The 23,889-nt window shown below is 44.4% G+C and overlaps 1 protein-coding gene across 1 annotated transcript; it reads right to left on the bottom strand.

Moving 5' to 3' along the window:
• Positions 1 to 2,252: 2,252 nt before the first annotated feature.
• Positions 2,253 to 22,098, bottom strand: LOC115538474 (major histocompatibility complex class I-related gene protein-like). Its single transcript, XM_030350040.1, has 7 exons — positions 21,943 to 22,098; positions 20,576 to 20,842; positions 11,143 to 11,421; positions 8,353 to 8,652; positions 7,859 to 7,963; positions 2,992 to 3,059; positions 2,253 to 2,748 (listed from the first exon to the last, which is right to left on the bottom strand). Exons 1-7 carry the CDS (start codon positions 21,995 to 21,997, stop codon positions 2,737 to 2,739), a joined length of 1,086 nt encoding a protein of 361 aa, XP_030205900.1. The 5' UTR covers positions 21,998 to 22,098; the 3' UTR covers positions 2,253 to 2,736.
• Between the last annotated feature and the right edge of the window lie 1,791 nt (positions 22,099 to 23,889).

The following is a 23,889-nucleotide window of genomic DNA, read 5'->3' as shown; positions in this document are numbered from 1 at the left end:
TTTCCTCCATAGAGTCAGTGTTGTTGAATCTGGCATAGAAGGTGTTGAGTTCTTCAGCAAAGGCAGCAGGGTCTGGGCATTGTACTGCAGCAGTGTTCTTATTCCTGCCCATCATGGTGTTTAGGCTCCTCCATGCATGCCTTATATCTCCACTGATGAACTTCTCCTCCATTTTGTTTTTGTAGTTGAGCTTGGCCAGCTTGGTCTTCTGCTTTAGCTCCTTTTTCAGCTCTTTAACTCTCTGCTGGTCACCCTGGATTAATGCAAACTTTTTTAAATTGAGACAGTTCTTAAGGTCTTTGGTTATCCATGGCTTATTGTTTGCAAAGATCTTAATTTGTTTGGTGGGAATAACACTATCAGCACAGAATGTGACCTAAGAGCATATGGTATCGTACAACAGGTTAAGGTCACCATTGCATTCCCTGAAGAATTCTTCCCAATCTGTCAGCTCAAAACATCCTTTCAGTCTTTGAATGGAGTCTACCTCCCATGCCATGATGGTTTGGGCCTGTACTTTTTGGGTCTTCAATTTTTGTCTGTACTTAGGCAGTAGTAGTATTACATTATGATCTGAGGACCCAAGGGCAGGGCAGGGCTTGGATACATATGCACCCGGGATGTTTCCAAAACATAAATCTAGCGTTCTATTCAGCCGTGTTGGCGTTGTTACATACTGTTCTAACTGTGGGAGAAGTGCGGTGACGTCACATGTGTTGAAATCTCCCATCAGAAACACGGGCTGGTCAGATGCCCTGGAGACGGCATTGTCATAACATTCTAAAATGCGCTCTGCTGCCAGCGCGTTGTCAGGGCCAGGGACATAAACAAGAATTACTGTTATTAATTGAAATTCACGGGGAAGATAGTGGGGACGAAATGACACAGACAAGATTTCGTAGTGTCGTGAGCAGTGCATCTCACGAACTGTGAAGTTCGTTGCCCATCTGTCATTTACAACCATGCATAGACCACCTCCGACTGATTTCCCCGTTACTTCTTTGTCCCGGTCAAGGCGTATGAATGTAAAGCCATCCAAGCACACTGTAATGTCCTCAGTTAACCACGTTTCAGTGAAACAGAATAAATTTGTACTCCGATAATCTGAATCAAGCTTAACAAGTGCCGCAAGTTCATCCATCTTATTACGTAGCGATCGCACATTTGACAGAGTGAAAGCAGGTAGTGGTAGTTTACTTCCCCGTCTCCTGATCCTGTTCCTGATCCCTCCTCTCGATCCTCTTTTCCTCCTTCTCTTCTTTATAAGCCGGTGTGTTGGTATGAGATCCAGCTGTTCTGGTGACAAATCAACTGTTTTGCAAGCATATCGCAGCTCCAGAAGGTCCGCTCTGGTTTAGGTGCGTCTCGATGCCATTTGATGCGCGGTGACCCCAGCAGGGAAACTATCTTCATATTCCGTCGTGGATTGATGTTTTAATTCAATCGATGCAGAACTCTCACTATCCATACTTCACAAACGTATTGCACCAGTCTAACTGGACAAAACTTGAAAAAAAGTCGCTATATAATGTTTAAAAAAGCCTTCAATCACGAGTTGCTCAACAGAGGAGCGCCCCGCGTCTCAGGATAGGACCTTCCAGGCAGCGCTGCCTTTAAGGCTCCGTTGGGGGAACAAAACACCATCAAGTTAGAAAAGCCACTGTGTCCGCTGGTGGGGCCCCATGTTGTCCAGAATGTGCCCTTTTTATTTTTTCGCCCCTGCCCTTCAAACAGTCTGAGTCCGCCACTGCATTGGAATGTATGTCGAACTATATACCGTGTATCTATCTACTTATTTCAAGGAAGATACTCTTCAGCAGAGAGAATTAGCAAAACAGATGAATGGGTGAGAGTAAATGGGTGAGAGTGTGAATGGATGAATGGGTGAATGGTTGAGAGGTTGGATGGTGGAGGATGTGAATAGGTGAGCGTGTGAATAGGTGAGCGTGTGAATAGGTGAGCGTGTGAATTGGTGAGCGTGTGATTAAGTGAGCGTGTGAATAGGTGAGTGTGTTAATAGGTGAGCGTGTGAATAGGTGAGCGTGTGAATAGGTGAGCGTGTGAATAGGTGAGTGTGTGAGCGTGTTAATAGGTGATTGTATGAATAGTTGAGAGTAGTTAAATAGCCTGGAGTAGTTAAACTGAACTCCAGCCTTCTCCAGTGAACCAAAAAAGCACATGCCGTGACGAACGGGGGATTTTTAATCAAAAACTCAACTTCACTATCGCACCAACGTGAACCCACTCGTGAACCGCCTGTCGTCATCTTTATTGTTCATTGGGAAAGAAGGGTGACATGGAATAAACGTCATCCAGCTCAGGTTGCGTAGCCATGCGTGTGCGCATGTCGGCCAATTAGCATCTGTACCGTGACCCGAGCACACCTCTCCGAAGTGTGCTCGGGTCACGGATTTGAACTGTACTTGAGTACGGTTGGCATGCTCACACTAGCCAAACGATCTAGACTTGAGCACGGTACAGGTGTGAAGCGGACTTGGGCACGTTGATTTAGGGCTAGTGTGAGTGCGCCCTAAATCAAATCTATCACAAATACAGCGATCTATTGATTTACAATTCTTACAGGTTAATGGTTGTTATCAAAATAAAGTTAAGTATGAATGTTATTTAATTCAGCAAATATAGCATCTTTAGTTAGCTGAAGTCCCAAGCCTGTTGGTAACGATTATAAGTGAACTGCGATCCATTCCATCCTGGTTTAGGAAGCCTCTTCATGATTTAACTTTGAACCTAAACAGCAAGGAAGCACGAGTCAGGATTAAACATTGAACACATTATCACTGTGATGATGTACTGTTTATATATGACTGCTAATGTTAATATATTAGTGTAGTGAAGTACTGTTAAAATATTACTGTGATGAAGTTCTGTTAAAATAGTTAATTACTATTGATGTGATAAAGTAGGCTGCATATAAATAAAACTGTGAACATACAAGTCTGAATAAGTACTGTAAAGTGGTAAAGTACTGACTGTGGTCAGAGGTTGGGCCTCAGGAGCCGAATTCTGCCCCTCAGTGTTCTCAGAGCTGGTGTCAGAACCTGGGAAGTAGCAGAATGGGAGGAGGTGAAGTCATGAGCTAGATGTATCTAGATCTATAGAGCTGTATAGTCCAGTGAGCTAGATGATTCTAGATCTATAGAGCTGTATAGTCCAGTGAGCTAGATGATTCTAGATCTATAGAGCTGTATAGTCCAGTGAGCTAGATGTATCTAGATCTACAGAGCTGTATAGTCCAGTGAGCTAGATGCATCTAGATCTATAGAGCTGTATAGTCCAGTGAGTGTTAGATGTATCTAGTGTGCTAGATGTATCTAGATCTATAGAGTTGTATAGTCCAGTGAGCTAGATATATCTAGATCTATAGGGCTGTATAGTCCAGTGAGTGTTAGATGTATCTAGTGTGCTAGATGTATCTAGATCTATGGAGTTGTATAGTCCAGTGAGCTAGATGTATCTAGATCTATAGAGCTGTATAGTCCAGTGAGCTAGATGTATCTAGATCTATAGAGCTGTATAGTCCAGTGAGCTAGATGTATCTAGATCTATAGAGTTGTATAGTCCAGTGAGCTAGATGTATCTACATCTATAGAGCTGTATAGTCCAGTGAGCTAGATGTATCTAGATCTATAGAGCTGTATAGTCCAGTGAGCTAGATGTATCTAGATCTATAGAGCTGTATAGTCCAGTGAGCTAGATGTATCTAGATCTATAGAGCTGTATACAATGGCGGTTCTACACGGGGGCCCACGGGGGCCCGTGCCCCTGTGGACATGTCCCTGGCCCCCCCTGTGGCCCCACCGTGCTGACCAAATAAAACAATTATGAATTGATTATGATTTTACACGCGAGTGCCAAAAGCGGAACTAATGCGACGCAACGTTCTACACGGGTAAATTAGAGCGGCGCCCCCAAACGGCGCACCCAAACATTGTTGCTGCACGTTCTACACGGGTAAATTAGAGCGGCGCACCCAAACGGCGCACCCAAACACTGTGTTGCTGCTGCTCGGTGAATGCGAGCTCAGCAAATACTCCTGGAGAAAGGAGCTACGATTTCTCCTGTTGCAAAAGTTGAAGGTAAGCAAAACGATTTAATCTTTTATGTGACTTGTTGTTCTTGTTGATCTTCCCGTGTTAAGTAGGGAGAGATGGTTATGCAACGAAGTGTAATGCGTGCCCCTACTAATAGCAGCTATCATGAAACGAGGAAAGAATATAGCATCCTTTTTTGCCCCAGTAAATAAAAAAGTGAAAGAAACAGCAGTGAGAGAAACAAGTCAAGGTATTGAGAGAGCTGAGGAGCAGGAAGAGGGAGAGTCGGAGGAGGTTGGAGAGAGGGCATGTGATGAACGTGAGGGCTCTGACACAGAGAGGGAAATTTCAGAGAGTGAGAAGGATGAAGAAGAGGGTGAGGAGGAAGAAAACATACAGAGACAGAGAGAGAAACAGCCAGAGGTACAGCAAGTAAATCCATGTGGATCAAGTACTGCAGGTTTGTGATGAAGAAGGTTATTTCTGTTTGCAAAGTAGTGCAATTACAATTTCATTGTAGGTCTACTGTGTATCCTTAAAATTATGCTTTCTGCTGTAAATTCAATTTGTGCCAATATGGCACAAACTTGAACTACATGCAGATATACATGCGTAAGTAAATAAATGTTGTAGTTGTGCTCTATGTTTACTGTACATCTTTCTACAGATATCAGCAAGTCCAAGAATGATGCACCAGTACAGCCGAACTTGAATATATTCCCAACCACTTTGATGGGGGACAGAAGACGGTGCTTCAGGCAAAACTGGTATACTCTTCATCCATGGCTTGAGTATTCTGTCATAATGGACTCTACATATTGCTATGCATGTAGACATTTTAGCACACCAAAGACCCCTGACACTGTTTTTGTTTCAACCCCTGGGTTTAGAAACTGGAAAAATGCAACTATGAGAAAGGCAGGGTTTTCAGTTCATGCAAAGTCTGAGCGACACAAGTGTGCGATGATAGCATGGCGGGATTATCAAAGTGCTGTTAAAAATGATGCAACACTAGCAGATATCCTTAACAAAGAACACACTAAACAAGTACAAGAAAATCGGGCATACATTAAAACAATTGGGGAAGTGCTGTTACTTACAGCTACACAAAACATAGCACAAAGAGGGCATGATGAATCTGAAGAGTCCAATAACAAAGGAAACTTTAGGGAAATTCTTAGCACAGTTGCTAACCACGACCCACTTGTTAAGAGAAGATTAACTTCTATTAACAATGCAAAGTACACAAGCAAGATCATCCAGAATGAGGTTTTGGGTTGTTTGGCAGAAATGGTTCGTTCTGAAATCATAGAAGAAGCGAAGAACAGTGAGGTTTTCAGCATCATGGCAGATGAAACAAAGGATGTTTCAAAAAGTAAACAGATTTCTTTCACACTCAGGTACTATTACAATGGGGCGATTAAGGAGAGTTTTCTCCATTTTGAATCTGCAGAGAGGTTAGATGCAGCAAGCCTAACTGGAAAAATAGTGAACTTACTGGAAAGTTACGGCCTGAACTACAAAAATAACCTTGTAGGCCAAGCATACGATGGCGCTGCCGTTATGAGCGGTAAACATTCAGGGGTTCAGGCAAGGATCAAAGAACAGGCTAAATTTACCTTCTACATTCATTGTAGTGCACACTGTCTCAATTTAGTGTTAGTTGATGTAGTCAAAAATGTCCCAGAAACAGAGGAGTTTTTTTCTTTGTTACAGAGCCTTTATATTTTTACCTCTGGCTCATATGTGCACCCAAAATGGCTGTCTCTCCAAAAAGAAATGTATGGCAAAACAAGAGAGTTGCAACGTTTAAGCGACACACGTTGGGCATGCCGATTTCTAGCCCTACGCAACATAATGGACACTCTACCTGCCCTTAAACGACTACTGCAACAGATTGCTCAAGAACGCCACGGTGAAAGAACTGTTGAGGCCCAAGGTCTTCTGCCTCAAATTGACCTACAATTTGTTGTGCACCTTGTCACTCTTAGTAAGTTGTTTGGGGAGGCAAAACTACCGTCTGACATGTTACAGTCACAAACTGTTGATCTGGCTAGAGCTGTGACTTGGTAAATGCTTTAGTCCAGACATTGAAAGACCACAGGCAGGAGTCTTTCTTTGATAAGTTGTGGGATGAAGCATTGACTATTTGTGAGCACTGTGATTCTGCAACATCAGTGGCAAAACGTCAGACAATGCTGAGCCCTAGGCTCAGTGGCTACTGCACACTAAGCACTGTTGGTCAGAGGGAGGTAGAACGTGACAAAGCTATGTTTTGCACATCATTTTTCTATCCTGTAATTGACAGCATGCTCAAGGAGTTGAACAGACGTTTCTCCAATACCAACTGTGAGCTCATGACAAGCATACAGTCTCTCAACCCCCAGAGTGATGCCTTTTCAAAGGAGACCAATGTTTTTTCATTTGGCCGTTTGTACAATGCAGACATTGATGATTTAGGGCATGAGCTCCATCAATTTAAGAGAGTTTTGGACAGAAAAATACAGAGTGGTGAAATTACAAAGCCATGCAATACAGTTGAGCTGGTTTGTTTTATTGAGCCATACAGGGAAGTTTTCTTTGAACTCTTTAGACTGTGCAAGATTGCCGTAACCCTTCCTGTAAGCTCAGCCTCTTGCGAACGCAGTTTCTCTACACTGAAACTGATCAAAACCTTCCTGCGGTCCACCACTACTGACATGAGACTCAGTGATCTTGGTGTCCTGAGCATAGAGTCCAGAAGGGCCAAGGCTCTGGATCTGGATGCATTTGTGGACCGTTTTGCCAGACAGCACAACCGCCGTATCCTGTTGTTGTAGTGTAGTGTTTACATTAATAGGTAATGTCACATTTTTATACCCTTTGTTGTACCCTGGAGGTTTGTTCACATTGAATTGACACACTGTATTTGTACCCTGTACTGTATTTTTCATTTTTCTACGGCCCTACCTCCTTTAGCTTCAGGATTTAGGGCATTAGCTCCATAAATTGAGTGGTTAAGTTAAAAAGCCATGCAGTACAGTTGAGCTGGTTTGTTTTATTGGGCCATACAGGGAAGTTTTCTTTATATTTTACTGATTTGAAAATAAAATAAATAAATCTTCAAATATCATTTTGTGCCTTTTTTTTGTGCCCCTCTGGTTGAACACCGGCCCCTCTTTGGCCCCCCTAGTAAAATTTGTCTGGAACCGCCACTGGCTGTATAGTCCAGTGAGCTAGATGTATCTAGATCTATAGAGTTGTATAGTCCAGTGAGCTAGATGTATCTAGATCTATAGAGCTGTATAGTCCAGTGAGCTAGATGCATCTAGATCTATAGAGCTGTATAGTCCAGTGAGATTGATGCATCTAGATCTATAGAGCTGTATAGTCCAGTGAGCTAGATGTATCTGGATCTACAGAGTTGTATAGTCCAGTGATCTAGATGTTTCTAGATCTACAGAGCTGTATAGTCAAGTGAGCTAGATGTTGTTAGATCTATAGAGCTGTATAGTCCATTGAGCCAGATGTTTCTAAATCAAGAGAGTTGTATAGTCCAGTGAGCTAGATGTTTCTAGATCTACAGAGCTGCATAGTCGAGTGAGCTAGATGTTTCTAGGTCTATAGAGCTGTATAGTCCAGTGAGCTAGATGTTTCTAGATCTACAGAGCTGAATAGACAGTGTGTTAGACAAGTCATCAAGGTCTCTATGTTGGTAGTGGCGTTAATCAAAAGAGCAGAACTGCAGTAAAAACTAATTTTACTCACCAACTACTTTGTGAATCTAAAGATCGAGAGAAATGATTAGTGTTGTAAAAGTGTCTCACCGTTCCTCTTCTGGTACACAAAGACTCCAACAACAGCAGAAGCAGCAGCGAGGAGGGGAACAAGGAACCCAATGATGATGGGGATGGTGAGGCCACTCTGATCCTCTGAAGGTAAATCAAGAAAATAAAATCAGGTGTGTAATAATAGATGTTGGACAGAGACCCTCTCCCATCCATCCGTCCATCATTGAACCACATGTCAACGGTCACGTGATGCTACACACACGACTAACACAACGTCAGTTTAACTATCCTCTAGAATCTGTTATGGTGCTCAGGGTTACTCAGGGACTGATCTGAGACTAGCCCTATTCATAGAACTAATTTACCCACAATCCACCGTGTTCTGCTGCAGTGAGCTACTCCTGAGAGCTGTGTGTTTACCCAGTAGCTTCAGCAGTGTCCAGGTACACCTGGCAGTGGTTGTGATGAGGTCAGATGGAGGTGGTGAAACATGTGTTCCCCACCTCCATCCCCTCCAACACCAGTCTTACCCCCGTTGGTCCTGATGAGGTCGGGGTCCAGGAGGGTGGAGATCTCCTCGATCCCTCTCAGCTGGACCACACACTCGTACCTCCCCCAGTCCTCCTGTGGGACGGCCTTGAGGTTGAGGTCCACGCTGACCTGGAAGGTCCCGTCGTGGTTGGGGAGGACCTCCCCGGGGTCAACCTGCTCATGGAGCTCCTGGCCGTCTCTCCTCCAGAACACCACCACCCTGTCAGGGTAGAAGCCTGTAGCATGGCACACCACTGGGGAGGAGGGGCTCCTCTGGAGCAGAGACACCCGCGGACGCTCTGGAGAGAGAGAGGGGGAGAGAGAGAGAGAGAGAGAGAGGGGGGGTAGAGAGAGAGAGAGAGAGAGAGGGGGGGGGAGAGAGAGGAGGGGGGTAGAGATGGGGGGGGGAGAGAGAGGAGGGGGGTAGAGATAGGGGATAAAGAGACACAGAGATGGGGGGAGAGAGAAAGAGAGGGCGGAGAGAGAGAGAGGTGGGAGAGAGAGAGAGGTGGGAGAGAGAGAGAGAGAGAGAGAGAGAGAGAGAGAGAGAGAGAGAGAGAGAGAGAGAGAGAGAGAGAGAGAGAGAGAGAGAGAGAGAGAGAGAGAGAGAGAGAGAGCGAGAGAGGGGGGAGATAGAGAGAGAGAGGGAGACAGAAACAGAGAGAGGGATTATTTTATATTGTAAAGAGCGCGAGAGAGGTAGGGGAGAGGGAGAGATAGAGAGGGGGGAGAGAGAGAGAGAGAGAGGAAGAGGAGGGGGAGACAGAGAGAGAGAGAGGGAGGGGGGAGGTAGAGAGAGAGAGAGGGGGGGAGAGAGAGAGAAAGAGAACAGGGACTTAGGGCGCACTCACACTGGGCCATCTGTACCGTGTCCAAGTCCGTTTTGACACCTCTGCGCCCCTAAATTCTAGATCCTTTGGCTAGTGTGAACACGCCAATCGTACTCAAGTGGCCTGAGCACGCTTCGGAGATTACAGAAAAAATCCTAACTTCTCATCCTAATTTAAATTAGGGACTCAACGATAGGAAAAATCCTAACTTCCTATTACAGAAGCAGTCCCTAACCTGTTGGCCGTTTCCTATCTTATCTTTGGCCTCCTATCTTATCTTAACTTAGGTAATCCTAACTGTGTTCTTTCAATCAGATTTTTCGATCGGCAATCGTCAGGTTATGTCTGCTTCTGCACCCAGAGTGTGCGTGAGATTGATAGAATGAGTTACTTTTAACGTTAACAGCGAATGTTGAGGATCTTTGTTAATGACGGCAAGCTAGTAGCACTAGTACATGGCGGGTATTGGTACAGAGAACAAAAAGAAGTAGTAATTAAGTAGTAAAGCAATTCTTCTACCAAATTCAAAATTAAATGTCTTTGCAGGCGATAAAATACAATTTAAATACAAAGGTAACAAATCATTATGCGGTCTCGGTAGCCCTTTAGCCATCACATTTCTGTTGTGATGTTCCTCGTCTTCATTGTCATACAGACCTACTAGCAGTGCTGCTACCATTTTCTTCTTTTATTGACAGTTATTTTGAATTTAGGACAGGGTGTATGGCCACCTAACTTAGGGATCCTAACTTAAGAAATACCTAACTTAGGATAGTTCTGTAATGGCTAAATTCCTATCTTAAGATAAGATAGGATTTCTTCCTAAGTTAAGTTAGGAAACCTCCTTCTGTAATATCAAAACCCCTAAATGCCTTCCTATCTCAAGATAGGATAGGGTTTCAGAGTTAGGAAGTTTCTGTAATGAGACCCCAGGGCTTTATTTTCTGTTCCGGGACAGTTCATTTGGTTTGCTAATGGCGGGGGTGGTGAGGTAGCGTTTGTACTTCTGAGTGTCGTTATGGTTGGTGTGATTTATTTATCAAAGACTGTGTTGTGTGTGTGTGTGTGTGTGTGTGTGTGTATATTTGCATGCATCGTTGATGAACATATAGTGTTGGGGCTATCATTCTGTGGTGTTTGATTGATCATGTTATATTGATGTGTCACCTATCCCAGTGGGCTCTCCCAATCGGCCCTGATTGGTAGGCCTATTTAATGGGGAGACATGGTGAGGGAAAAAGGTCGGGCATTTGATATGCAACAGCTTGCCGAGAGGCTGTATTCTTTTGTGTGACTTTTTGGCACTGTAAATAAACCGGCAACATTTTTGCAACCTTCAACTCTCTGAGCCGGCTCCTGCTTTTGACCAACTGACTCCTTGGTTGCGTCCCGTCCCGCATGTGAGTTGGGGGTTCAATATCTCTTTCCCACAGATATCCCTGCGTTGTCTCTGTGGAGACAGCGCAGCAACTCCTCTACCCAAGCCCCCCCCCCGGAACCACGGAGCCGTCGCATTTACAACAGAATGAAACCCAATAAACGGCCAATGTGTGCAAGGTCCTCGGGAAGTGTAAACGCTCGGGCCGTGCCGCGAAAAAGGTTTGCAAAAAACATGGCATTAGGCAGTGTAAAGACGCTCAGTTCGAGAGGGCTGTATCTGAGTAGAACGGCTCCAAATAAGCAACAAAGTCAGTTAAGTGTAAATTGTTTTCTCTGTGTTGTTCTACTAAGCAGCGGACGCTTGGTGATGACGTATTACGACGTGATGACGTATGTACATGAGGCCACCATACTCAGTTGAGATTGCGAGCCCAGGCCAGCGGCACAGCAGGGGGTAGGAAATCGTACTAGAATACGGTACAGGTGTCAAACGGACTTGGGCACGGTACAGATGGCCTAGTGTGAGTGCGCTCTCAGGGACATGAGTCTGTCAACGCCCACCGGGTCATGTGACTCTACCTGTTCTCTGCAGAGTGCTCTTCCCATAGGCCAGGAGCTTCTTCAGCCAATCAACACACTGCTTGGTGTAGTAGTACTTCAAGTATTGTAATTCAGCTCTGTCCCCATCCCATCTCAGTTTGGTGGTGAAAGCCTGACGTACTGGAGCGACCCAGGTCAGGGTCTTCAGGTCCAACACTAGGTAGTCCTCTCCATCATAACCAAACTGCTCATAACCATCAGTAGTACCATCCTCATCATCCCACTCACAGCCATACATGTTCTGATATAAGTGGGTACCTGAGAGAGAGAGAGAGAGAGAGAGAGAGAGAGAGAGAGAGAGAGAGAGAGAGAGAGAGAGAGAGAGAGAGAGAGAGAGAGAGAGAGATATGAAAGGAAGTAAAAGAGAAAGGGTAAGATTAGATGTATTTTATTCTTCATTAACATCAAATACACACAGATATCACAACACAAACCACATCAATATTATTATGATAATAACTCATGTTTAAAAAAGAATAGATGAAAAAATAAGACCAGCCAGAGCTCTACACCTGCCCTACACCGCCCTACACCACCCGAACCCACCCTCAGGTTCTCCGATGGAGGATTCATAAAGGAGGCTTACCTCAGCAGTTCAGAGGTTATCTTTAACTGATTAACAAACAAAGACACACCTCCAGGATTAAAGACATGTCTGCCAGGACTGTAGAAAGACGCATTTTTGATATGGATGAAAGGAGCATCGCTGTTCAGAGGAGCTGAGGGCAGGGACAGGGACCACACTGAACCAGGAGGACTGAATACATGTCATTTTGTGCCCTGGTCATTTGAATACATTGGAACACAGATGAGAATTTGTGTGTGTGTGAGCTTGTGTGTGTGTATATATATATATTAGAGTTGTCAAGCGATTAAAATATTTAATAATAGTAATATCATAGTTAACTCGCAATTAATCGTGCATGTTTTTCTATTGTAAATATCCCTTGATTTCGTGCTGCCAGCCTTTTAGTGAGATCAGAGAGTGTTGAGAAGGACAGTTAGAAGAGAGACCCGCAGTGAATTCAACCCGGTCCACTTGACATCGGGTAGGTGCATGACAGTGGTATGCCTACCGTAAATCTTCAATAGCCCAGGCTTTTATATGTTTCAATCACTGAACAAAACTCTTGCTCAGCAAAGATGGGAAAGACTACAAAATGTATTATTTAAACCAGTATGAATATTCCTACCCCCCCCCCCCCCCCACGGCTAAACCAATGATCCCAGACACACAGGGGGGAGCTGGGAACTCTGGGAAACCTCTAAATAAAGCGGCGTCTACGCGGGAGACCAGCGGACTGTTAACGGAGAGCAACGGAGTGGAACCGAAGTGGGCTGGAATCAGGTAGAGGTAGAGGTAGAGGTAGAGAGAGAGAGAGAGAGAGAGAGAGAGAGAGAGAGAGAGAGAGAGAGAGAGAGAGAGAGAGAGAGAGAGAGAGAGAGAGAGAGAGAGAGAGAGAGAGAGAGAGAGAGAGAGAGAGAGAAGTTGTGGGTACGTTTTAGACAGAATTGTTTTCATGAATGTGATTTTATGTTTATGTGTGTGTCAACATTAAATACTCGAATGAAATGACCACAGACACACGGGCAGTACAACTGATACACAGCCTAAACATCAACGCAGAGACAGACGCACAGTGCTCTCCCTAAATACTATGAGTCTCCTAACATATGGTCCAAATAATCACCGCCGGCGAATCACAGCACAGATCTTTCAATACCACCATCTCTCACCCCTGTACTCAGTCGGCAGGTCATGCCCTAGTGGAGACGTCAATGAGGACATATGATTGGACTCGTAGTTTAATGAGCAGGGGCTGGCGCCACGGATTGAGTTCACTCCTGCTGGTCTGGCGCCGCGTTCATCTCCTGCGCTATGAAGCACACTTCTTTGCATGTGCAACACTGACCCCTGGTGGTTCGTTTGATAACTACATGCTATACTGTGGGCCTGAACCCGGGGTACTTGTATCGACCAGACCTTCTATATTGTACTGCAGGAGGCCTAAAGAGTGGCGAAGTCACACCCTTTCCGGTAGAGCCCATGGGACCTATGAGATCGAAAAATATGAAGGGGTTTCAATGGAGAGAAAGTAATTATTTTCTGGTCTCAGTCTTTATATGCCCTTGATCACACATATGTTGTTTGTGGATTGAAATGATAATTTTTCATGCAGAGAAAATTAAAGATTTTCTTGAAAAAGTTTGATAATGTTAGGTTTTTCTCCACTCCCATCATCCTAAGGAAGTTGAAGCCATCCCCCTGTGACCTGTACCCATTTCCCTCAACCCTGACAAAAAGTCACTCCACTGATCACCAAAATCATCACTCAGTCTCTCCGGTCCGGCCATATCACTCGGACAGAACAGAGTATGTATCACTGGATGATGCTAAATCATGCACGCACTCTGTCACTTGTGGTGTCCCTCAAGAATCAGTCCTTGGCCCCACCCTCTTCACGCTATACATGCTCCCCCTTGGTCGTGTCATCAGCCGGCATGGATCATCTTTCCACTGCTACGCTGATGACACCCAACTCTACATCAAAACAAACCCAAACCCCTCTGCAGCTCTATCCACACTTTCCACCTGCCTGGAGGAGATAAAGGTGTGGATGGCGGCGAACTTCCTGCAGCTCAATGGCTCAAAAACGGAAGCCATTCTTGTTGGCACTCCACACCAGACCCGGTCATCCACTATCACCAGCATCAATTTCTCCGGCCACGACCTCCACCTCTTATCCTCAGTCACTGACCTCGGGGTCAGAATGGACCCTCACCTGACCTTTGAGGCCAACATCCAAACATCTTTGCAAAACCTCCTTCTTCCATCAAAACTCCGCCCCATACTCAATCTCCCCGGTTCCGAAAAACTTGTCCACGCCTTTGTCTCCTCCAGGCTGGACTACTGCAATGCACTCCTCATCAGGATCCCCAGCAAGAACATCCAGCGACTGCAGTGCATCCAGAATTGTGCTGCCAGGATCCTGATGGGGGTGCGGAAGTACCACCACATCACACCCATCCTCAAAACCCTCCACTGGCTTCCTGTCCAGTACAGGATCCAATTCAAGATCTCCCTTCTGTCCCACCACTGGTTTAAATAATAAATTTTCTGTCTTTGCTGAGCAAGAGTTTTGTTCAAAAGTTGATGAAAGCCCGGGCTATTGAAGTTTTACGGTACCACTGTCATGCACCTACCCGATGTCAAGTGGACCGGGTTGAATTCACTGTGGGTCTTTCTTCTTATATCCATCTTACCAAATAGATTTTATTACTGTCCTTCTCAACACTCCCTGATCTCACTAAAAGGCTAGCAGCACGAAATAAAGGGATATTTAGAATAGAAAAAGATCGCTTTATCGCGAGTTAACTATGACATTAATGTGATTAATCGAGATTAAATATTTTAATCGCTTGACAGCACTAATATATATATATATATATATATATATATATATATATATATATATATATCAATCAATCAATTTATTATTTAAAGTGCAAAATCACCATGGTACATGGTCTCAATCAGTGGTGTAGTCTATTTTATTGTTGTGGGTATACTGTGATGATTCCCTTCCAGCCTCGTACAAACCCGTCCGACCGGTACGTGTACGTGTGTGGCGCTTATGGGGTGTCGCACCACACTCACCAACGCAGGGGTCTACAACCCGCTGATTTAAGAGTATAATGATTATCAACAATCATGGAAAGCTGCGTAGGTTTATCAGTTTTAATAACAGTATGAACAAATGGAACACAAAAATGGCAAGTTGTCCTTTGTATATCTATAGTAGCAATAGCACATGCTAAACAAGGACAAAATCTACTCAAAATAATTTAATGAACTGTTTACATCCATGGCTAACCAGTGCATGAGAAGGAGATGACAGGAGACTAATGTTTCACTCTTTCAATTGCTCTAATTTGAGCTCTTACTGTTGTTATCTAACATACCATACAGTTATTGAATTGTGTAAAAGTGTGAAATTACTGCACCTTAAAAATGACCATGAATTAGCTATACTCTCATTTGCATAGTGATTAACATTATGAATTTCAATTGTGTATACCAACTGTATGTTGGCTGACATTTACCTATAACTTTTTTTCCCTCCACTCTAACCAAGGATGCCTGTTTTTAAATTCCGGGTTCTCATCTAAAAGTAACAAGGAGATATAAAGTGGGATTAAAACATTGTCTTCTGTTGACTACTTATTATGTGGTTTACACATTAATATGGGAGGACTGGACACACACGCACACACACGCACACACGCACACACACGCGAGAAGGAGGGGCTCGGCCCGCCAACTAACGTGCAGAGATGCAGGGGCAGCTTCGCGCTTCGTAACAGAGACAGGGCAGAGCGCGAGCGCGCAGCGGGAATTTTATGAATGGTGAATGTAGGAGATAACTTCCTCTGCTTAAAGTATTTTATTGCAGTTATACCCAACCGATATTTCCGAAAAATAAACACAGAGGTGAAAGATCTGTCACAAGACGATTGATACGTATCCGTGCACATTTTTAAGTGGGTATACGCAAATCCTGGTGCGTTCCTAGTGGGTATACGGCGTATACCTGCGTATCACGTAGACTACACCACTGGTCTCAATACACTTTACAAAATATCAAGTACAATAATAACAATATTAAAACAATATTAAAACACCACAGGAATATGATAAAACAGTTAAAAATTAGTTTAAACCAAAGTATTGAGTAAAAAGGTATGTTTTAAGACGGGACTTGAAAATTGCAGTGGATGAAGCTTCTTTGATACATAGTGGGAGGCCATTCCATAGAAAAGGAGCACGGTAGGAAAAGGCCCTGCCACCAGCAGACTTTTTATTGATTGGTGGGATGACAAGGAGGTTAGAACTAAGAGAACGGAGTGGACGTGGCGGAATGTAGGGAAAAAGTAGTTCAGTTAAATAAGAAGGTGCAAGTCCATTTAATGCCTTATACGTTAAGAGAAGAACTTTAAAATCGGCTCTAGCCTGAATGGGCAGCCAATGTAATGATGCCAGGACAGGAGTTATGTGACAGTACCTACTTGTTTTTGTTAAGAGTCTGGCGGCTGAATTTTGCACAAGCCGAAGGCTCCTAGTAGAACAGATGGGGAGGCCAGAAAAAAGGACATTACAGTAATCCAAACGGGAAGACACAAGGGCATGGAGAACCACCTCGGCGCTACGCCGGGACAGAGCAGGGAGGATTTTAGCAATGTTGCGCAGATGAAAGAAGGCCGACCTGGTGGTTTCCTTGATGTGAGTCTGGAAAGTAAGGGTTGGGTCAAAAGTAATGCCTAGGTTTCTAATGTGCGTGCTTTCAGAGATTGAACAGCCATCGATATTAAGACAGAGACTCTCAGAGAAGTACTTGTAGTTATTGGGCTTAATCACCAGCAAATCAGTCTTAGCAGTATTAAGCATGAGAAAGTTTTGACTCATCCAGGTCTTGATTCGGCGAACACATGATTCCAGATTTTGTATATGGGAGGGGTCATTAGGCTGTAGTGGGATGTACAGCTGTGTGTCGTCAGCATATAAATGGAACTTTATACCATATTCGGCAATTATCATACCCAGAGGGAGCATGTAGATACAAAACAGCAGGGGCCCCAGGACAGACCCCTGGGGCACACCAGTGGTAACCGTAGAGCATTCTGACAAAGAGTTATTGAAACTGACACGTTGGGTTCTACTAGATAAGTAGGACTGGAACCAGGAGAGCGCCAGCCCGTGGATACCAACGTAATGCTCCAGTTGGTGTAGAAGCACACAATGATCTACTGTATCGAAGGCCGAACTTAAGTCAAGAATTAAAAGTAAGGAGGCTGATCCAGAGTCAGCAGTGACAAGTAGGTCGTTAACTACTCTAGTTAGGGCAGTCTCAGTAGAGTGGCAGGAGCGGAAACCAGACTGAAAATTGTCAGAGATTATTGGCAGAAAGGTGGAGAGTCAGTTGATCAGCAACAATTCTCTCAAGTATTTTAGATAAGAAAGGCAGAGTGGAAACAGGTCGATAATTTGCAAGAACCAGTGGATCGCTATTGGGTTTCTTGAGGAGTGGTTTAATGATAGCAGATTTATAGGTTAAGGGGACACACCCCTCAGAGAGGGAAGTGTTAAAGATGGCACGTATAGGGACACTCAGAATAGGAAAGAGTTCCTTAAGGAGGTCAGAAGGGATGGGATCAAGTGAACATGTTGTTGACTTTGAGGCGGCAACCATTGAGGCCAGGGCCTCAGCAGAAATAGGTTTGAACTGAGAGAGTGAACTCGTGGGCCAGGACACAGAGCACTGGCTGGACATGGTACTAGAGGGCTGCTGGCTAATGATATTGTTCCTTATTTGGGAGATTTTGTCGGTGAAAAACTCTAGAAAATCATTAGATGTGAAAGAAGAGCTCAGAACCGGTGAAGAGTGTGTAAGCCTGGCCACAGTATTAAACAGGACCCAATGATTGTTCTTAATGGTATTTATCAAATTGGAGAAATAAGAAGATCTGGCAGCAGAAAGTGTATGTTTATAATGTTTAAAGCTAAGAGTCCAGGCGAGGCGTGAGGACTCTGATTTACAGGTGCGCCATCGGTCTTCAAGTTTACGACAAGCCCGTTTTAAAGAGCGAGTGAGGTCGGAGAACCAAGGTACAGATTTAGTTCGAGTGCCTCTACTGGTTCTAAGAGGAGCAAAGAAATCAAGCGATTCTGACAGTGCACTGTTTAGGCCATCTGTAAGGTTGTTGACAGACATAGACGTGTTGGAAAGTGACTCAAGTTTATCGGGTAAATGATCAGCTACAAGGGACTTAACATGGTTGTTAATGACACGAAAAAAAAATACATACTGTATATATACACAGTATATATACAGTATGTTTACTTCTGGACATGTGTGTGTGTTGTTCGTGTTGGGGAAAGAAGATCCAACGGACTGTAACAAATATTCTGTTTAGAAACACGCAGCACAGCAGCACCACCTGCTGGTTACATGGCATGCACATGTGATGTACAAGCCCGGGCGAGAAATGTACGTACCGGACACCTTAAGTCGAGCTACTCTGCCGCACCAGGGGCCAGACACCCCATATGTGCGCCACGCAGTGTTTGCCACCCAGACAGAGCACGCACAGCTGGACCAAGCCCAGCACCTGAAAGTCACTTCCTTCAGATTCCGTCAAATAGCAAAGCACACAGGAATGGAAGATGTACTCCAAGAGCTGAAGACGGTGATCCTGGACGGTTGGCCTGACTTCAAGGAGCACACCCCACTGGCAGTGTGGGACTACTGGCCCTTCCGGGATGAGCTGAATGTGCAAAATGATGTGCAATACAGAGGACAGTGAGTAATTATCCCAAAGGCCCTGAGAGCAGAGCTACTCAAGCGGATACACTCTAGCCACATAGGTGGCGAGGCCTGTTATAGACGGGCCAGGGATACCCTCTTCTGGCCGAGCATGAGAGCTGAAATCAAAGACTTTGTGGCCAACTGCTCTGCATGCAATGAGTATGCAAGGAATCAGCAGAAGGAACCAATGATGTCGCATGAGACATCTACACGTCCATGGCAAACGGTGAGCATGGACATCTACTCGTATGCAGGCAAAGAATCATCCTTGTAGACCACTACTCTGATTACTGGGAAATCGACCATCTGACAGACCTATCAGCTGACACGCTTATCACACGCTGCAGAGCCCAGTTTGTGCGTTATGGGCAGCCGGACAGAGTGATCACTGATGGCACACAGTTTGCATGTGAACAATTCAGGAAGTTCGCGACAAACTGGGGTTTTACTCATGTCCAACCTCCTCCCGTCATCCGAAATCAAACGGCAAGGCCGAAGCAGCTGTGAAAATAGTGGAATCACTCTGCAAGCGGGCAAAAGCAGAGGGCACAGATGCATGGATGGCCATCCTCCACTGGCGCAACACGCCCACAGAGGGGTTGGACAGCAGCCCCGCCCAACGCTTAATGTCACGAAGGCTCAAGACCTCGCTGCCAGTTGCAGACAGCCTGCTGCAGCCACATGTGGTGGTCGGAGTGACTGAGAAGATGCGGTGGAAACGGCAGAAGGCGAAATCGACCTACGACCTACGACAGACCCGCCAGGGACCTCCAAGAGCTGATCGTGAGAGATCGGATCAGAATGAAACCGCTACCAGGTGATCGCACTGGGCCAATGCATCCAGAAAAATCGCTTCTCGCTCATTCGACGTGGATGTTAACGGCACACTTCACAGACGCAACCGTGTGGATCTTCGGGTGGCAGAGCACTCAGCTGAAGCACAGCCAATCGGTAGGCCAGAGCAGAACGGTCCTGAACAGGGTCATATGACTGGGAAGTCAGCCGCAGCCGAGACCAGGCATGGGTCAGGCCAGGGCGAAACAGAAGGGACCGAAGACACACCGCCCCCCCCCCCCCCCCCCCCCCCCCCCCCCCCCCCAAGCAGTCTGGCTTCGCCCACCCCGAGTACAGCGCTGCCGGGAATGTGCCTGACACCGGGGAAGCACAGCGGGCCAGGCAGTCTCCACAGGTAGCGGCCGCCTCTCACGGCCACCTCAAAGACTGAACCGGTGACTTTGGTGGAACGGAGGCTCAACCAGAGCCCACATGCACTAACAAGTACGGGACATGAGAACATGGGTTCAACTAGGGAGTAGGTGGGTGATCGCTGCCCTTATGTGATACTATAATAACAAGAGGTTGTTGATACAGAGTTATGTTATTACAGCCTGTAATCGTGATTGAGAAGTGAAGAGTTCGAAGTGTAATAATAACAGAACATTAATCTAAAGGAAGGAAGATGTTATGGATGTTGATTATTGAGCATCTAGCGACACCTAGTGTCATTGTCATGTTATGCTGAAGCCCATAATGCTGTGCGCGGTGTTTGACTTATTCATTCAATAAAAGCATGAACCGAAACGGTTACCTCCATTAACTATATGTCATGTTACGTTTTCTGTGAATTTAATTATATTTGTATTTTGGAGGCCATTCTGTCATGTTAACTACAAACTTTTAGAATAATTGTCATTGATTTATGAGATGAGACATATCTAGCATTAGATAATACTGTGATAAAATAATATTGATTTAATATTGGGATTCTGGACACTCAAGATCAAACATACAACAGGCCATCTCTCTTTTGAAATGTATATACAAACACTGAGTACACTGAGTACTACTAAACTGAGTACTGCTACATTGACTACTACTACACTGAGTACTGCTACACTGAGTACTACCACACTGTGTAATGCCACACTGACTACTTGTATGTGCGTGCTTGCGTGCGTGCGTGCCTGTGTGTGTGTTGTGTAACTTTATTCTGGGGTTAAATGATGGATATCTATATTTGAGATATGTGACATTAGATATAAACGTACCTCCTGTCTGGTTAAAAGCTCTCTTCAGATTCACAATTTCAGCTTTGAGGCTGTGCTGGGCACCCAGAGCCCGTCCAGTGTTCCTCTCAAGTTCACCTGGATGTTCTCTCAAGAACTGCTCCATCCAGTCCTGTCTCATTACTATTCTCTTACTGTTGCTGTCATAGTACCCAATCTGAACTTCATCCAGCATCCCAACAGCAACAAACTCTGGGAAGGTTGAGAGTCCAGAGGACGCCGTGTAGAAATAATGCAGAGAGTGAATCACTGTAGACAGACAGACAGACAGACAGACAGGTTAATACGGTACATCACTGTAGACAGACAGACAGGCATGTTAAGACTGTACATTACTGTAGACAGACAGACAGACAGGTTAATACGGTACATCACTGTAGACAGACAGACAGACAGGTTAATACGGTACATCACTGTAGACAGACAGACAGGCAGGTTAAGACTGTACATTACTGTAGAAAGACAAACAGAGAGACAGACAGACGGAGAGGTTAATACAGTTCATTACTATAGACAGACAGACGTGTCCATCCCTCTACACTGGAATGCACATGGCCCCTCCCCCTGTCCTATGGCCCCGCCCCCTGTCACATGGCTCCGCCCCCTGGCCGTCCAGGTAATGTAGGAACCTTCAGTTTGATCTTATTGACATCCAAACATCTCACTGTAGCCCACAGCACTGGCTGACCAGACCTTCAAATAACACAACCTGCTGCCTCTTAATCACTCATGCTGACATGAATAATAAACTATTATTCAATGTTTTATAAAAATTTGTATTAGCAAGTAAGTAAATTGCTGCATTTCTGTATTCGATGCCGGCATTTTAACCTTCACATTGCTATCATTGGAATGATAATAATAAATAATATAATTATTATATTTGATAATAATATATTGATAGCAATGATAATAATTATATTATTGTGCGTCTGCATGTGCATGTGTGCGCGTGCGTGATGATTCTCCAGGAACGTTGACAACTTAATAATAAGTTATCTCTGAGTGATAATATAAAAGTAGACTAAAAGTAGACATCGGATTCCCTCCAATCCGAGTTTAATGTTTGGTTCTGATAATAAATTGTACATTTAGGAACGACGTCATCAAACCAGTGCGCTGGTTTCGTTTACACAGTTCGAACCCAAAATAAATGTTCTTATATTAGTTTAAATACTCACAGTAAAAGTTGTGGATTAATCATGTTGTGGATTAATTTAAACTCATTAGAGAGGATACTCAAATACTTTTCAACCAAATTAGGGAATCTAAGCATCGTCTCTTCAGGGACCATAAACGAACCTTTTGGAAAGATCGTTTTGAAAAGTAAAAACATGAGTCAGTCTTACCTGAGGACACACCGTGGCCAAAGACCAACAGCAGCAGCCCTATTATCGCCTTCATATCGATGTATTCAGAAGAACTGCTCGGTGAGATTATCCACAGAGACGTGTCTCCGACTCCAGCATTTAGACGACTGACCAGGAAACCTGCGAACGAGTCCACACACACACACACACGCACACGCACACACACACACAAACACACACACACACACACACACACACACACACACACACACACACACACACACACACACACACACACACGCACACACACGCAGCATTGTAAAATGCTCATCAAGTCAAATCTATTGTAGCGACACTGGGACAATTAAAGAGTTTGTGTATTATGCGTTGCGTTGTATTTCGTTGTATTTCGTTGTCCGTTATGCCAGTTGTTCTATGCGCATTCATTGGAATGTTCAACTTGTCAATCAGTGTGGGGGGTGAATCATAAGGTCAGCTGGGGGAGGGGCTTGGGGGAACAGGAGGGTGGGGGCTTGCACGTTGAAGGGACCGGGTTGGGGGTTGCCCGGGTAACGATAGTTACGTATTGTAACTCTAGATTCTATGAGTATAGGCGCAGCCTTTTAAGGCTATCGCTATTGGGTTATCCCTAGGCGTGAGCCGTAGCACTGAAAAATGTGTAATCCCCGCCCACCAACAGCGTGGGCCTCAACGACGTCCGCAGTCCGCAGATATAGGAGGGCGCCGGCGGACGTTCTGCTCCCAATAAACAGCTTTTCTTCAGCTATTTAAAGGACAATGAGGCTGACACTTAAAAGGCCAGTGGTGTAGTGATCCCTGGAGAAGTGTGTATACTCTAAATGTTTGCCCTTTTTTTAACGCAGCCCAGAAAAACACCCTTTTTTTTTAGAAACAGTGATATTTGAGACTACTCTTTTTAGTTTACTTACATTGGCACATAATTTCTGCTGCTTGATCTCAGGGAGGAAGGATTATGAAATGACTAAACAAATACTGGCCCACAGACTAGTGAGAGACAACTATTCCTTATTCCTGGAAGGACACTTATTCTCTCACATGGCAAATCAGTAATTTATTTTGTAAACGGTGTCTTTGAACAGCTGATTCGCAACACATAGCATGGGCCAGAGTGTGCCACTATTATGAAATTAACATGACTTGATCAGGAGCAGTAGGTATTACTGGTCACACAGGCAGCCAGCATGAATGTAAAATATAGATGAGGCAAACATGGTGTTTCAGTAATTTTTTGAACATTTATTTAAATAAAATACTACTTATGTAGAATGTTATTTAAATAAATAACATACTAAAGTCATTTCAGTGATACTGCATCCTTATTCATATTTCACCTTAGATTAAACATTAGATTATTTCTCTTCCACAACAATCATCTCGTTAGATATGTATAATATCAATATATATATAAATATCATATGATGATTGAACATCATCATTCAAATTATTCAACAAAACAATATGTAACAAAACAACAATATTTAGTTTACAAAGAAAAAATATAAATGCATTTACAACACATCAACTGTGATATGCTCTCTGAGCCCAGTACTGGGTTTCTAACTATGATCATACTACAGTATATTCCAGACAGACTTGCTTTCTGCAGGAGTTTTCACACTGCACTGTCTAGAACGCACAGAAGAGGCAGCCCGATGGCTCTTCAACCAGGTCTCAAACAGCCTCCTCTCCGACGGGGGCGGGGGGCAGAGCGGGCGTCGACGGTAACTGTACCGGTGTACGATCGCTAACATTAACTGCTGAGCTGCTGGCTGATTTTGATTCGCGAGGACGTTTGAAATTGTCAAATGAAATTTTTGTTTGGATAGCTCGCTTCATTTTACCGGATTATTATAGAAAATCATTTAAAGTAAACTTGTAAAAGTAAATTTGTCTTTCGCGATATTTACTTCGGCATGACCCGCCTTTCTCTCCCTCCGATTGGCT

This window comes from Gadus morhua, unplaced genomic scaffold (assembly GCF_902167405.1).
Source record: "Gadus morhua unplaced genomic scaffold, gadMor3.0, whole genome shotgun sequence".
Taxonomy (NCBI): Eukaryota; Metazoa; Chordata; class Actinopteri; order Gadiformes; family Gadidae; genus Gadus; species Gadus morhua.
Note: the sequence above shows the minus strand (reverse complement) of the source record. Positions and strands in the feature narration are given on the sequence as shown.

Excerpts from the sequence above, each read along its gene's own strand:
- LOC115538474 (XM_030350040.1), bottom strand. The coding sequence starts at position 21,997 with ATGAAGGCGATAATAGGGCTGCTGCTGTTGGTCTTTGGCCACGGTGTG. Across the intron at positions 20,843-21,942 it reads TGGCCACGGTGTGTCCTCAG|TGATTCACTCTCTGCATTAT; the intron begins GTAAGACTGACT and ends GTCTGTCTACAG. Across the intron at positions 3,060-7,858 it reads TGTGTACCAGAAGAGGAACG|GTTCTGACACCAGCTCTGAG; the intron begins GTGAGACACTTT and ends GCTACTTCCCAG.